The sequence below is a fragment of the Haemorhous mexicanus genome, chromosome 11, assembly GCF_027477595.1.
Source record: "Haemorhous mexicanus isolate bHaeMex1 chromosome 11, bHaeMex1.pri, whole genome shotgun sequence".
Taxonomy (NCBI): Eukaryota; Metazoa; Chordata; class Aves; order Passeriformes; family Fringillidae; genus Haemorhous; species Haemorhous mexicanus.
The window spans coordinates 17,733,947-17,747,022 of NC_082351.1; the positions used below are offsets into that span (position 1 = coordinate 17,733,947).

General features: G+C 44.9%; 1 protein-coding gene across 5 annotated transcripts in view; it reads right to left on the reverse strand.

The window, feature by feature from the left end:
* Positions 1 to 13,076, reverse strand: part of ADAMTS9 (ADAM metallopeptidase with thrombospondin type 1 motif 9) — a 79,545-nt gene that overhangs the window by 48,689 nt on the left and 17,780 nt on the right. For 4 of the 5 annotated variants that reach the window (XR_009487897.1, XM_059856733.1, XM_059856731.1 and 1 more), the window contains 6 exons: positions 12,303 to 12,449; positions 11,299 to 11,440; positions 10,980 to 11,087; positions 6,350 to 6,495; positions 499 to 680; positions 265 to 401 (listed from right to left, as the gene is read on the reverse strand). Coding sequence is in view for 4 of the 5 variants with exons in the window: in XM_059856733.1 (XP_059712716.1) it covers positions 265 to 401; positions 499 to 680; positions 6,350 to 6,495; positions 10,980 to 11,087; positions 11,299 to 11,440; positions 12,303 to 12,449 (862 nt within the window). In the remaining variant the exon portion in view is untranslated. The remainder of the gene's footprint in view (positions 1 to 264; positions 402 to 498; positions 681 to 6,349; positions 6,496 to 10,979; positions 11,088 to 11,298; positions 11,441 to 12,302; positions 12,450 to 13,076) is intronic. The other variant, XM_059856732.1, reaches the window with a different exon arrangement.

Below are 13,076 nucleotides of genomic sequence, written 5' to 3' on the forward strand. Positions count from 1 at the left end.
AGCACTGCTGGGTTAATGGCTGGACTTGAACTCAAAGGTCTTTTCCAACCTAAATGATCCTGTGATTCCATGTGTGGCTCTTCGGCAAATCTGGAGGCTGGCACAAGTTTCAGACCATCTGGGGCTGACAGAGCCTGCAGATGCTGCTGGCATCCTCTGAGTGAAGAGGACACGCCACCAACTGCCTGGAGCATGGTGCAGAAGCACCAGCCTGCCCTAGAAAACTGCCCTCCCCCTTTGGTGAAGGGGAGGGACAAGGATTACCCGGCAGAGGCCCTGCACGCAGATGTCGTTGGTGTCGGGGCCGCAGGGCGTCCCGTCGATGACGCGGTCCCGCAGCTGGTAGTAGGCTGTGTTCCCCGCCACCCGGCAGAAGAGCTTGCACCGATCCTTCATCAGGACTGCGGGGGAGGAGGGACACCAGGAGCACGTTATCTGAACACCCTCACCCCAGGCAGCAATCCAGGAGGCAGGATCTGCATCCCCCCAGCCACTTACTGCCGCTGTATTTGGGAACCCAGCGCACGTTCGTGGGCAGCCCGTTGATGTTGAAGTGCTTCCCATCAAAGTCGGCACACTGCTCATCCCGGAAATCCTTCTTCAGCTTCGAGCACGGCTCCGTGTTGCAGGATTTGAACTTCATGCGACGACCCACGCAGTATTTCCCACCATTTTTGGGTCTGCAGAGACAACACCGGGCTGAAAATGAGGTGGAATTGCAATTCTGCAACTGGTTGAGTACAGTCAGGATTTGCAGCAGCATTTTGTGGGCTGTCTTTCTGCAAATCTTTAATTAATATCCCAGGTTGACAAGCAGGAAATGTTATGCTGGTGTCTAACAAAAAAAATCCCACATATGCAATAAAAAGGGATGAAAAAGAGAGTATTTGCTTTCTGATGGATGCCAGGGTAGTGAGAGAAACCAGAAAGGAAGAGCAACATCATCTTCCCCACCTGAGGATTTATTTTCACATTGAGGGATACAACTAAGGCCCATGTCTCCTTACAAGCCCATCAGTCCTATGGATTTTGTGGCTGACAATTTGCCTCTGATCTAGTGGGTTGCAAATAACTAAACATTACAGGAGAAAAGGCTTCCTTCCCTTCAGAGGCTGAAAGGTCAGGCAGCACTTAGTCCTTCAGGATTTCTAGCCTCAAATGTTAAAAATGGTAATGCTGAGCACTTCGAAACAACTTTACCTCCATATATTCCAGAAAGCACCAAAGACACCCAATAAATAACTTACCCCCATTTTATACAGGATGACACTGGTATAAACAGGGAAGAGAAATCCCATCCAAGCCACATAAAACCCAGTGGATAAGCCTAGAAGCTTTCATTTTAAACTTCCCTGACTCTCAGATTCAGGGCTGTAGTCATAAAACTATTTTTCTCATATGTAGATGAAACCTTTGCCAGAGAACATCACTCCAGGGACTGAAAGAGTCTCTCCTATTCCATCTGCTGCCAGCAGCGCTGCAAGAAAGACCTGCACATCAAAATAACCACCAAACCTACATCTTCTACCTACCCCCTGAAAAATGAGTGCCTGCAGTAGCAAGAAGTGCAATCAGAAGAGTGACTTTGCCAGGCTCCAACAACTAACTGTGCATTCACAATTCCTGTCTTCCAGGCTGTTCTTCAGGATCAGCTCTGCCTTGCCTGGGGACCAGGTGCCCATCAATGCCCCAGGGATGCTGGCAGAATGCTCCTTCCCTTGGAGCTCAGTTGGGAAGGAACACACACAAGCTTTGCACACTTGGAGAACCCTCAAGATGCAGATGAATGAGTGATAAATGGGAGCCACCCCTGTCCTCAGAACAGAGGTGCTCGAGATCTCTACATTGCATGCAGCCAGCCCCTCTAACAAAAGAGATAGCACCCCCCTGCACCTGCACAATGGTCTCTACACACAGTGAGTCAACAAGTTCCTGCAGCTGAACAGAATTTTTTAGCATCTCTGCACCTCCACCACTCAGGAAGACCAGGAGTGCCATTTCTCCCACAAGTAATAATTCTTCACTCTTACACTTGAAAATTCTTTGTGACGCAAGTAGCAAAGTTCCTGTGAAACAAATAAGAGACAGAAGCACAGAACAGCTTACCCTTGCCAAAAGATTGCTTGCAAAAACCAGGAAAGGCAGGCAGACTTCCCACCACCCCATCAGCACCACACTAGGGATGCTCACAGGTTTGGCAGAAGGAGGTGTGTCATTGAGCAGCTTCAGGGGAGATGTTGAGCACCACCAGTTGCACACATGGGATTTTTCCTGCCAGCATCCTCCAGTCACTGAGATCCTCACTGCCATGGAGCAGACCCCTCTAGTCCTACCCTAAATACCACAGGGTATGATTTTTCCTCAGGCACAGCTCTGAGCAATAGCTCACAACACCAGCTCTACCTGCTCTGAAGGCAGTTCTCAGATGCCATCTGGAAGTGAAATGCCTGTCACTTACAAAGATTTCTGGTGTTTACAATTAAGCAAGTACCAGGGATAAAAAGTCCAAGCAACTGCACAGTGGCCATTGCAGATTCCTGATTACAGACTGATTTTACACCTTTACAGTTCCTAGTGGAGGGGTAAGTCTAAACCTGGTTTTTACTGATTTAGTCTGTTGTCCACCTTGTGACAAACAACTTCAAAGAACTTACTTGATTACACCTGGGACAGCTCCAGGGCTATCCCAGCACAGCAGCTCCTGCAGATACAGCCCAAACTCCTCCTTGCCTTGCAGGCACAATGGCAATTGCTGGGGGTTTCCCAAAACCAGAGCCCATCCCATGGACTATTCCCATGCAGGCACATAAGCCACCTCTAGCTACAAAGGGACATCTCAACCACCTTACTACACAGCACACAGGGAAACTTCTTTATCATGGCAGCAGCACACTCCAGACCTGGGTGAGTGAGAGTCATTCATGGGGGAATTAAACAGGATTCACCATTTTCACTTCAAAAGCATTTGTACCTCTGCAGGACTGCTGCAGTTTGACAAAGCCTCTGAGTTATACAAACCTTTAAGAGGACATTTATTTTTAAAAAAACTGCAATTACAACATTTTTATGGCAACCACATTGCTTCCAATATAAATCAATCTAACTAAAATGAAACTCTCAACTATTTAGTTAAGGAGAGCATGAACATGCAGGAGCTTTTTTTTTTTAAAGGTATGTCTGATAAAATCCAAAATCTCAAGCTACTATTTAGTTTTCTCTTCCCTAGACATGACTCCTGAGATTGAGATAACACTGACACACAGACACACCACAAACTGAAAGATGCTAACTTGCCATCTCCTTGCAAACTTTGTAACCCTGGCAGGAAATCTCCTTGCAGACAATGCTGGGGGCAGAAGCACACTCACACTTCTGACGCTTAAAGCCAGCTCCAAACTCCCCTGACAGTTTCAGAGTGTTTGTAACCAGCATTGCTTCTCATAGAGTCTGAGGGACAGAAAGACTTGACCCTGAAAAAAAAGTCACCCTCATATAACATCAACTTTCAGTGTAATGAAGAAATACACCATACTTCGTTCTGTGTAATATTTTTATGGATCATCAACACTGTACCACAGAGACAGAAAGGAAAGCAGTACATGCATAGAAACCTTGTTTTGCTTTCATTTCCCTTCTCTTGGAGTCATCTATTTGACCAATTAACAGCTGGCATGGACCCACTTTCAATCCAGTACCATTCCCCAGACAGGCTCCTGCACACACCCCAGACCCACTGCACTCCTCCCAGCAGCCCAGAAACTCTCAGGCCCAGGGAATGATGGGCTCTCATCCCCATTCCCACCCCAACAGGTCTGAAATACACGATGCTTAATCCATCACCTTGAGCATTTTGAGGATGTGCTCATGTGTGACTGCAGAAAAATCTGTGAAGCTCCAATGTGCACAGGTCAGTTTGAGATATCCTTTCCTACATTCCATGAAGTCCTAGGACTGGGAATTACTTGGTGACTAGCACAGTTATCTATACATTTGTTTACACGTCATGTCAGTTAAGCACAGGTGGATACCTCTGTGATGGACTAAAATGCAAATGTGATCTGACTCACATCCAGAGATAACACTCCCCCATCCAAAAAGCCATTCCTGAAAAAAGGGCTTCTGGTACTGACATGTTATCAAGTAATGCCCTTTCCCATAATTCTGCAACACTTTATTTGAAAACCAGGGCTTGCACCACAGCCCCTCCGATGATGCACCACAGCCATGGGCTTTGTCCACCAGCCAGGCTCAAATTCCTACGTGGGCAATCTCAATGGGAAGGGTCTGGTCTGGTTAGCAAACACATTCCTTCAGGGTATGTCAAAACAGTCTGTTGCCATTCCAGAGGCTTACAGCTCTCCCTGCATCCCTGCAGGCTTCCCATCATGTAGGTGTCAGAGTACTCTACCAAGAGAGGCAGGAGCTGCAGCTTTACTTTCTGCAGCATGGAGGGAATGGATGTAATTTTTAACACCTCAGATTTAACACAATTTTTTACTGGATGAAAGATCCCACTCCAGATTCTCATGCACAGAAAAAACTTGAAAAAGCTAAACCAACTTTGAATATAAAAAATGTATTGAGAATTATTTCAGACCTCACTAGAGCTATCTTGGTCGAGTTTGCTGCCTTCTACAACAGAGGAGAAACTGACTGTTTTGGAAGTACTTTGAGAAGGGGAAAAGGCAAGAGAGTATCCAGTAGGGTCTCATCCATTTGCATCGTATTAGCAGCCCCATGATAATAGGGGCTCCCACAGGTGGTGGGAGCTCACACTATGGTGTCAAATTACAGGCACAGACCAGCAATCAGCGGAAAGCTCTGTGGATGGCGCCAGGACAGGCTACTCCTCCCAGAGACCTTGTGAGGGGCTGGAAAAGAGAGGCCAGTGCCAGCACAAGGCTCAGGAAAGGGGGCCTGGAAAATAACCACTATCAACCATAAGGATTTCTCAGGCAGCTTGGTGCCGAGTGTGTTTAGGTGATTTTGCAAATCCCAGCCACATCAATACACCTGCTGAAGCACCAGGATACAAACCACAAGCAATCAGGGAAGATGGAATTTCAAATCCCTTGGCTAGCCTTTAAGATAAAAGGAGATTTTCTATCACAAAAAACTATCAGTCTGAATAGATGCCTCTCAGAAGACAGGAATACATCTCACTGACAGCATCCAAAGTTTCAGCAGCAGAGCAGCAAAGATGCTTTGTTTTTGCTTTCCATGGCTATGGAACACCATATGGAGTATGCTGACTCAGCACAGCCAGAGAAGAGCTCTCTGCACTTGTGTTTTTCTTAGCATTGTTTTAATTAACATGCTGGTGTCCTACTTTCTCAGCGTCAACTTCTGACACTTGCCCAGCTGTGCTGGGCAGCCTCTCCTGTTACCACAGCACGAATGTCATAGGCACAATCTCTCCCTTCTCCCATTAGCAGTGATGAAACTATCACTGGCACATCTCTAGTGGCAATTTCCTTGGTAATAAACCATCCAACACCAGTGATGAGAAACGGGAATCTTTTTAAGACCCCTCAGTGCAACCAGCCCCACAGACCCTCTTCTCCCTGTATCTCAGTCCCAAATAAGAGCCCAGAAAGCCTCCCTTCTTCTGTAAGAAGGCATTTAAACAGAAACCAGCACAATTCACTATTTACGTAAACAGGCTGCTTTCATACCAGCTGCTCAAGCTGTTACTATTGCACCAGCTACATATTTGTGTCCTTGAAGCCCACAGCAAAATTCCCTGCCATTTCAAATGGTGCAGGATTTTGCATTCCAGGCTGGTAGCAAACATTCTTGAGTACCACTTTTTAATGGGGCACAGATTTCTGCTGAGGTTTGGCTAGTCTGCACCAGCTGAAATGTAACTGTATAAAGGATTAGCTGCAAAAGCAGCCAAAAGCTGCAAAACCAGACAGAGCAGGAATAAAACGGTAGAAAACTTTATTATAAAGGCCTCTAGGAACAGCTGCAAAAGCAACTGAAGCAGGGGTAAAATGGTGAAAAAGGAAGGCTCCTTCCTTTCTCCCTCCTTTCCGAATCACAGCTTTGGAGAAAGAAAAACACCTCTGGAAGTGGGACCCCAGCTGTGCCTCTCCACAGGAAAACAGAAGGCAATAAACCCATGGAGCTATCAGCTCTTTATCCCTCATTGTTGAATGGATCCCTTTTTAGAGCACTTCACCCACACACCAATGACCAGATCCTGCCTCACCCACGCTGGGCAAAGCCACCCATCCCCAGGACAGAGCCACCCATCCACAGCACTCACAAGGACTGGGGACAGCCAAAGTTGATTCCATTTGGGCAGCCCAAACTGCCTTTCCCCATCTCCCCTGTGTGCACTCACTCGGGCCTGTTGCACTCTCGAATCGCCGTCTTTATGCCGCCGCCGCAGGTCCTCGAGCAGGTCCCGAAGGGGCTCCAGGTGCCCCAGGCTCCGTCTGTCACCGGCACCTCCCGCTCCTTGGGCACACACATCCCAAACCTGCAGTGCTGCACGTGAAGGAGAGACATGGCAAAGGTGGGACTGTGCTGCTTTGCATTATGAGCGACCCACAGTGACCAGCCTGGGCAACAAGACTCAGCCTCACTTATTTCTCAGCCACACACAATGATTTTGCAATCAAATAAAACTGAACTGCTTTTACTTTTGTCTGTCACCCCCATATTTTTCTTTCTCCATACCCTTAAATGGCAAAGTGAAAGCAAGGTGCTGAGTCCGTGGAATGATTTATGGGATGAAGACTAAAGACAACAGCAACCACTAAATATTCCCTGTTTATTGGTGCTAAGCAGCACAGCAAGCTCGCAGCACTGGCTTTTCAAAAAGCTGCTCTATCTGATTTCCTGCAGAGCTGCAGAAACTCTGCATGGAGAGCCCTGTCAGGGGAGGAGACAGGCAATGAGGAGAAACACCAGGGAAAACTCAAACCTCCAAACAGTTACCCAAAGCAGAAAACTTCCAAATCCAAAAGGCAAATTAAAAAAAAAAATTATTTCCTCAAGCCCAAGTGTTTTTTTTTTTTTTTTTTTTACACTCAGACATAACATGGGACTTGCCAAGACTTGGTCTACACTTCTGTTTTCCAGCTATGACTCGTTTTCTTTTGTTTGGAAAACTGGATTAAGTTAACTTGGCAAGCCCCTATCCCTATTTTCATGGTATAAATTGTATCCATTGGGGTATGTTTACTACATGGACTACACAGACTTCTGCAGAAGTGAGGGAAGAGTCACCTTCTGGCCTCACCAGAATAGATGGAAAAATGTCCCCTCTCAGTGAACAGTGCTTGGTACAGTTGCTTTAAACCCAGAGACATGCAGATGCCTAAATCTTTGTAATTATGGGCAGCCCAAACACTCACAGATTAGAAGAGGCTACAGACTATAGAATACAGGTAGAGAGCATCACAAAAATTTTCCCTTGCAGGATTTCTGTGCACCAGGTGCTGTTCAGATCTGATGATCTTTACAGGAACAGGGTTAAATTTGCTGATGCACTGTGTTTTTCCAGCCATTCCACTAATAGCACAACATGATCATCCTGCTCCTTTAGACACCCTTCTAAACCACCTTGGATAAAGCTATCTAGGAAAACAGAACAGGATCAAGCTGTCATGGGGCTGTGCATCCCACGGGACACCAGCTCTGCAGCACATGGGACACCTTTTGCCCATGAAGGCTGACTTGTTACATAGCTTTGCTGATGAAGAAAGCTGATCTCAGGTGCATTTGCCCATGGACATGGTTTGCAGGACAGCTGAAGAACTCAGCTGTCCTGCAAACCATGAACCAGAACTAATTTGAGTCCTGCACGTGGTGTTTGCTCAGAGACAAGCATGGTCTCTAGGCTGCAAAATGCCCCAGATTTGCTTTTATCTGAAGATCTGACTCCCCAGATAAAACTGACTAAAACCCATCTGCTACAGTAAAGAACAGCAATAAAATCAGCTGAAATGCCTGTTTCTTTGCTGCAGGACAAATTACAATGCACAACTCTTCCTGGCATTTTAGAGGTTGAAAACCTGAAGCTTGGGGTCCCTTACAGGTCCAAAGAGGTCTGACAGCCATCATTAAACAACAGAAATACATGACACCAATCCAACAGTGCTGTCCCAGCGGAGAACTTCTTGCAGCAATGTTGATGCTCACAGCTAAATATCTAACTAGAGTCATGCCTGGCACCACTGACCCAGGGAAGATGACTGAATAGCTAACTAGTGAATGAACACAGCTTACAGACCGTGACATGACCTATATGTCTCCCATCTCATGGTTGAGTATTAACCAGGAAGTCATCTACATCCATTGATTTTATTAAAAATTTGGGGGAGTTGGAGTTGATGGTAAAGCAAAGCAGGGGAAAAGAGCAGCTGTTTTAAATAAACTGCAAGATTATCTTATGAAAACACAATGGTGCTTCTTGGAACCACACTGTGAACAGTCTGGCTGTGCAACCTTTATGCCTTTCATATTTTAAAAATAATTTCTATGTTGAGATACAGCAGAAAGACTAAAAAGCCTGCCAGGGTTCTCTTTCCTATAAGCTTACAGCTCACAGAATGAAGAGAATAAAAGGCAGATTGTCTGGAGCAAATTCAAAATATCTTAGACACACAGTGGAGCTGGAAAGCACTGGCAGGAATGGAAGACATTACAGCAGACTTTCCTTTCCTTTGTCTTGCCACTAGAGTTCCAGATAATACCCCAAATCCAGCTGCCATCCTTGGGCTGGCTGAATGGAGTAGCAGGGGGCAGAAGAGGCTGTGCAGCTCCATGCATGCATGACAGACACACTTCCTGCTGCCACAGGGCAGCAGACACCAATCATTACTGTTCATCTGCTCCACTGTTACCATTCTTTAAACAGCCCTGAAAACCACAACTGAGAGTGGCCCAAATTTACAACCCCCTTTATCTTCTTTCAGAGATTTATCTCCACCCAATAATGAGCTGGTTCTGTGGAACATGGTAAAACCATCATCCAGCAAAGCCAGACTCTGGGCTGGGCCTATGGCTTGATTTAGCAGTATCAGATTCAGTGTCCTCACATGCAAAATATGCGTAAGTTAATACTCCCATGTTTTTTAATGTCCTTGATTTGAGAGTAAATTTAGAGCCCAGTTAAATCTACATCCCAGTAGTTTTAGCTAGATCTTTTTTTAGCTATTCAGGCTCTTTTATTTCCAAAGATATCTCCATAAAAAATGGTATGGTATTTTCTCCATCTGCCAACCCATACAGCACAGGCTTTAAACATGCAGACTTGAGGCATTAGTCAGCAAGTAGCAGTTTGACAGGGCTTCTGGCCACAGTAGAGTACCAAAATAGCAATTTATTCCAAGGAAAAGCACTTCAGACTCGCACCTCAGCACTTCACAAATCCAAGTAAATACCAAGCAGGACAGAGTTTATGTTGATCCAAACTTTAAGCTTGAATCAGATGAATACACAGACAGCAAAATTACTCCATAAAGCCCTTTTGTGAGAACACATTTAAATGCCCGAACACGAGTGGGCTGCATTAACTTTTCTTAAGAGCCCATCTGCTCTCAACTGAGACATTCAGATCACACTTATCCAGTTGGTCTAAACTTGTCAGGTTGTCTGAATTTGTGGCCTGATATGTTTTTGTTCACACAGTCTTTATTAAAAGCCATGCAGCTGGACACTGCATGACACGGGGTGGCTCTGAGGGGGTGCTGATCTGCTCAGCTGCTGCTGTTTGCACATCACTCTGGTCATATCCAAGGGTAAGTGCAGGTTTGCTGCAGCCCAGATTTTTGGAATTTCAAGAAAATTTCAAAGTTATTGCTGATCTTTCAGCACTGAGCAGATCCCAAGCTCACCAACAGAGAAGTTGAGGGCACAAGGTCTGAAGTCACAGGGACTCCACAGATACTTACGCTCAAAAGGGGATTTTACAGAAAAACATTAGACATTCCAATTACATCTCTAATGCACTTTCTCAACCATTAAAACAAATCTGCAATTGCCCTTTTCCCTAAGAAAGGAAGGCAAATTGATACATGATGCTCATTGTCCTGAAGGAAATCAGTCAAGTGTCATTGAACAATTGAGTTTTCAGACACATACATCAAAAGATAAATTTCCAAAGAGTTCCACAGCCTGTATGGAAAACTATATTTAAAATAGCATCCAGAATTTTCATTAAAATACCTTTGAGAGACTGTGATTTAAAACTTCGACTCTTTCTAAAGAAAACATTATTATTATTAATGTTGATCTTGAGAGCCAGAAAAGCAAACTTTTAAGCTATACCATGTAAAATAACATCACACTATTTTTACTAGACACAGATGGAGAATACTTTTGTTCAGACACAAATAGTAAGAACCAGTTAGCATTTTTATTCAAAAGCTTCAGTATCACAATAAAAGAAAAATGCTCTCAACTATTTTTCTACAAATACGAATAACTAAAAATTAAACACTTATCCTAGAAACCACAATGCTAGCTGGAAATTAACATTGCACATGGAAATGGGAAGTTTCTATGAATTACTGCCAAAAATGTTCCATACATAAAATGTCAACCAATTCTATATTTTACTCTGAAGCTGTCAAGATGAAAAGCCCGCTGACAAGTTTATGTTACACAGAATTACTAATTGCTCACATCACACAGGCAATTTCTAACAAAAGCTTAGGGAAGCTTTGCAAAAGTTTTGCTCAAAAGTTCACTCAAGGGCATTAATTCAGAAAGATAAGCACTCCAGGAATACCTGCTTTAAACAATGTTATCCCAAGCAATTGACTTTAATCATGGTATCTGGGCTGGAGATGTCCCAAGCACCACCATGCTGAAACCTCATCGAGCTGCTTTGGGCTTCCAGCACTGCAGTCAGAGCAGTGCCCCACACAACTGGCATTAGGGTAGGATGATTCTGACTGATATGCTCATCCTCAGCCCAAGGAAATAGAGCCATGAGGCACAAACCACCAGGTATTACAGACCTTTCCAGGCTCACATTCTGTCCCATCAGCCCAAGGTGTGTGTTGGGTTCGACATCCCTTGTGAGCACCATCGACGTTGATACACCAAAGTCGCCGACACTGCATCTGCTTAAGTGATTGCAGAGATCAAAGCATTAAATATGTACCACATGCCTTACCAGAGAGATGATCCTTTATGAAATTATCCCCCCAGGATTTATCATTAACTCACAAGCTTGACAGTAAGTTGATGGATTGTGAGTCTCCATTCATCCAACCCCAGGAGACCTTATTTTGCTCTGGCAAAACCAGGAAAAATAAGGTGTGAAATTTCACTTACCATATAGGGGCACACTTGGGATCCGGGTCCAAAAATTAACTCACATTGTTTGTTGACGTCATAAATCAGCCCTGGGAGCTGCTGAGGCAATGTGTAAGTTCTTGATGAAGGTTCATCAAGCAAACATTCCCCATAACCAGTGCTACAACACAAATCAGAATACTGGTGTTAAACAGGAGGTGGGAGACCAGAAACCACTTGTGTTTGCCTGAATTAGCCTTAGGGCAGTTGCACACCACGCTTGCCATATTTAACAAGCACTACAAGAGCTATTTCAAACTCAAGCACAGGAGGGTGTGTTACCCATACACTATCACCCTTGTGCTGTGACAGCAACCATCCACCACACCACAGTCAGCTACAATGGCAAAAGCATTTCTGAGTGTGCATTTAGTTGCTGAGCAAGCACTGGAGCATTTTTAAAAGAATTCAGAAAAAAAAAAATCACTGATTAGCAGAACTGCCCAAGGGACTGAGCTCCTGGATTTGCCAGAACACCATCATGGCTCTCATTCTGTTCCACACCACAACACACGGGAAGGCATGACAGCAAAATGGGCAAACCACTGTTCATCAAACTGACCCGTGGGCTCCTGGAACGGTGTTCCCACACGGATTAGTGCCAGGGCTTTATCTTGACCTGTGGAGCAGAAAGGCAGATTCAATCTGCCTTCTAAAACACAGCTCCGTATCTGGGCCACAAAGCTTGGAAAAGTCATTCTTCAGGTTTGAGGAGAACACACATTCCTTAAAAGCAATATCCATGGGGGAAGACTTATTCTTCCCCATTGAGAGGCTGGTCCTTGCCAGCTTATCATGAGGCTGAACTGGCAGGGACTGGATGCCAGGGGTGCATTCCTGCTCTAGGTAAAGGGTGCGTGCACACACAAATCCCTCTGATTTCCTCCAAACACTGCACACTAGGGCTCCAAATTAACTGAAGAACTCCATGGGACACATGGACATGTGAAAACAGCCCAATACATGCATATGCAAGGCCTTACTCCAGAAATTCAGTGATGTATTTCCTACTGCACTTTGACCACATCCAGGGATTGGTGTAGAAGTTCAGTGTTGGTGCCATGACATGCTGCTGGTTTTTACCTCCATCTTCCTTGCACTTGTGATTGTCATCATGTGGCATGTTAAATCTAAGTGGAAAAGAGCAGCAAAAAGTAGAGTCAGTTAAGAGGCAAACATCAAGTCTTTAGCATAGCAAGGGCAACAGTGTGAACTAAATGCAAGCAAACCCAAAAATTTCCCTAAACATGCTGCTGACAGATATTACAGAATAAAAGTATTAATACACACATATTCATAATAAATTTAGAAGTGTTAACGAACAGGGTTTTTAGCACTCATCTGGGAAAAGCTGTGCAGCACCCTGCTAAGCTCTCCACTCCATGACTGCATATATTTAGCCAGACAAGTCCTCCAGGGAGCCTGGAGTAAGATGTAAACCCAGCTGCAGTTTCCTTTTCAGCTGACGGCTGCTATCCTGCAGACAGGCTGGAGTCTGACCCTTCCTTCATAAAAATGGCAAATACTCTGGAAATGACCACAGATCCAGGAGTTGATCTCAGGGAATTCTGAAGGAGATGATTGACATGAGCCCACTGACTGCAGACCCTCATGCACACAGGAAACCCCTGTTGGATGCAAACTATTTTCTAATAGTTGAATACTCTGGGCCACACTGCTGCCTAAGCAGGGTTGCACCAGGGGTAGACTTGGCTCCTATACTTTATGTGGCAGGTTTACAAAATGCCAGCAAGCAT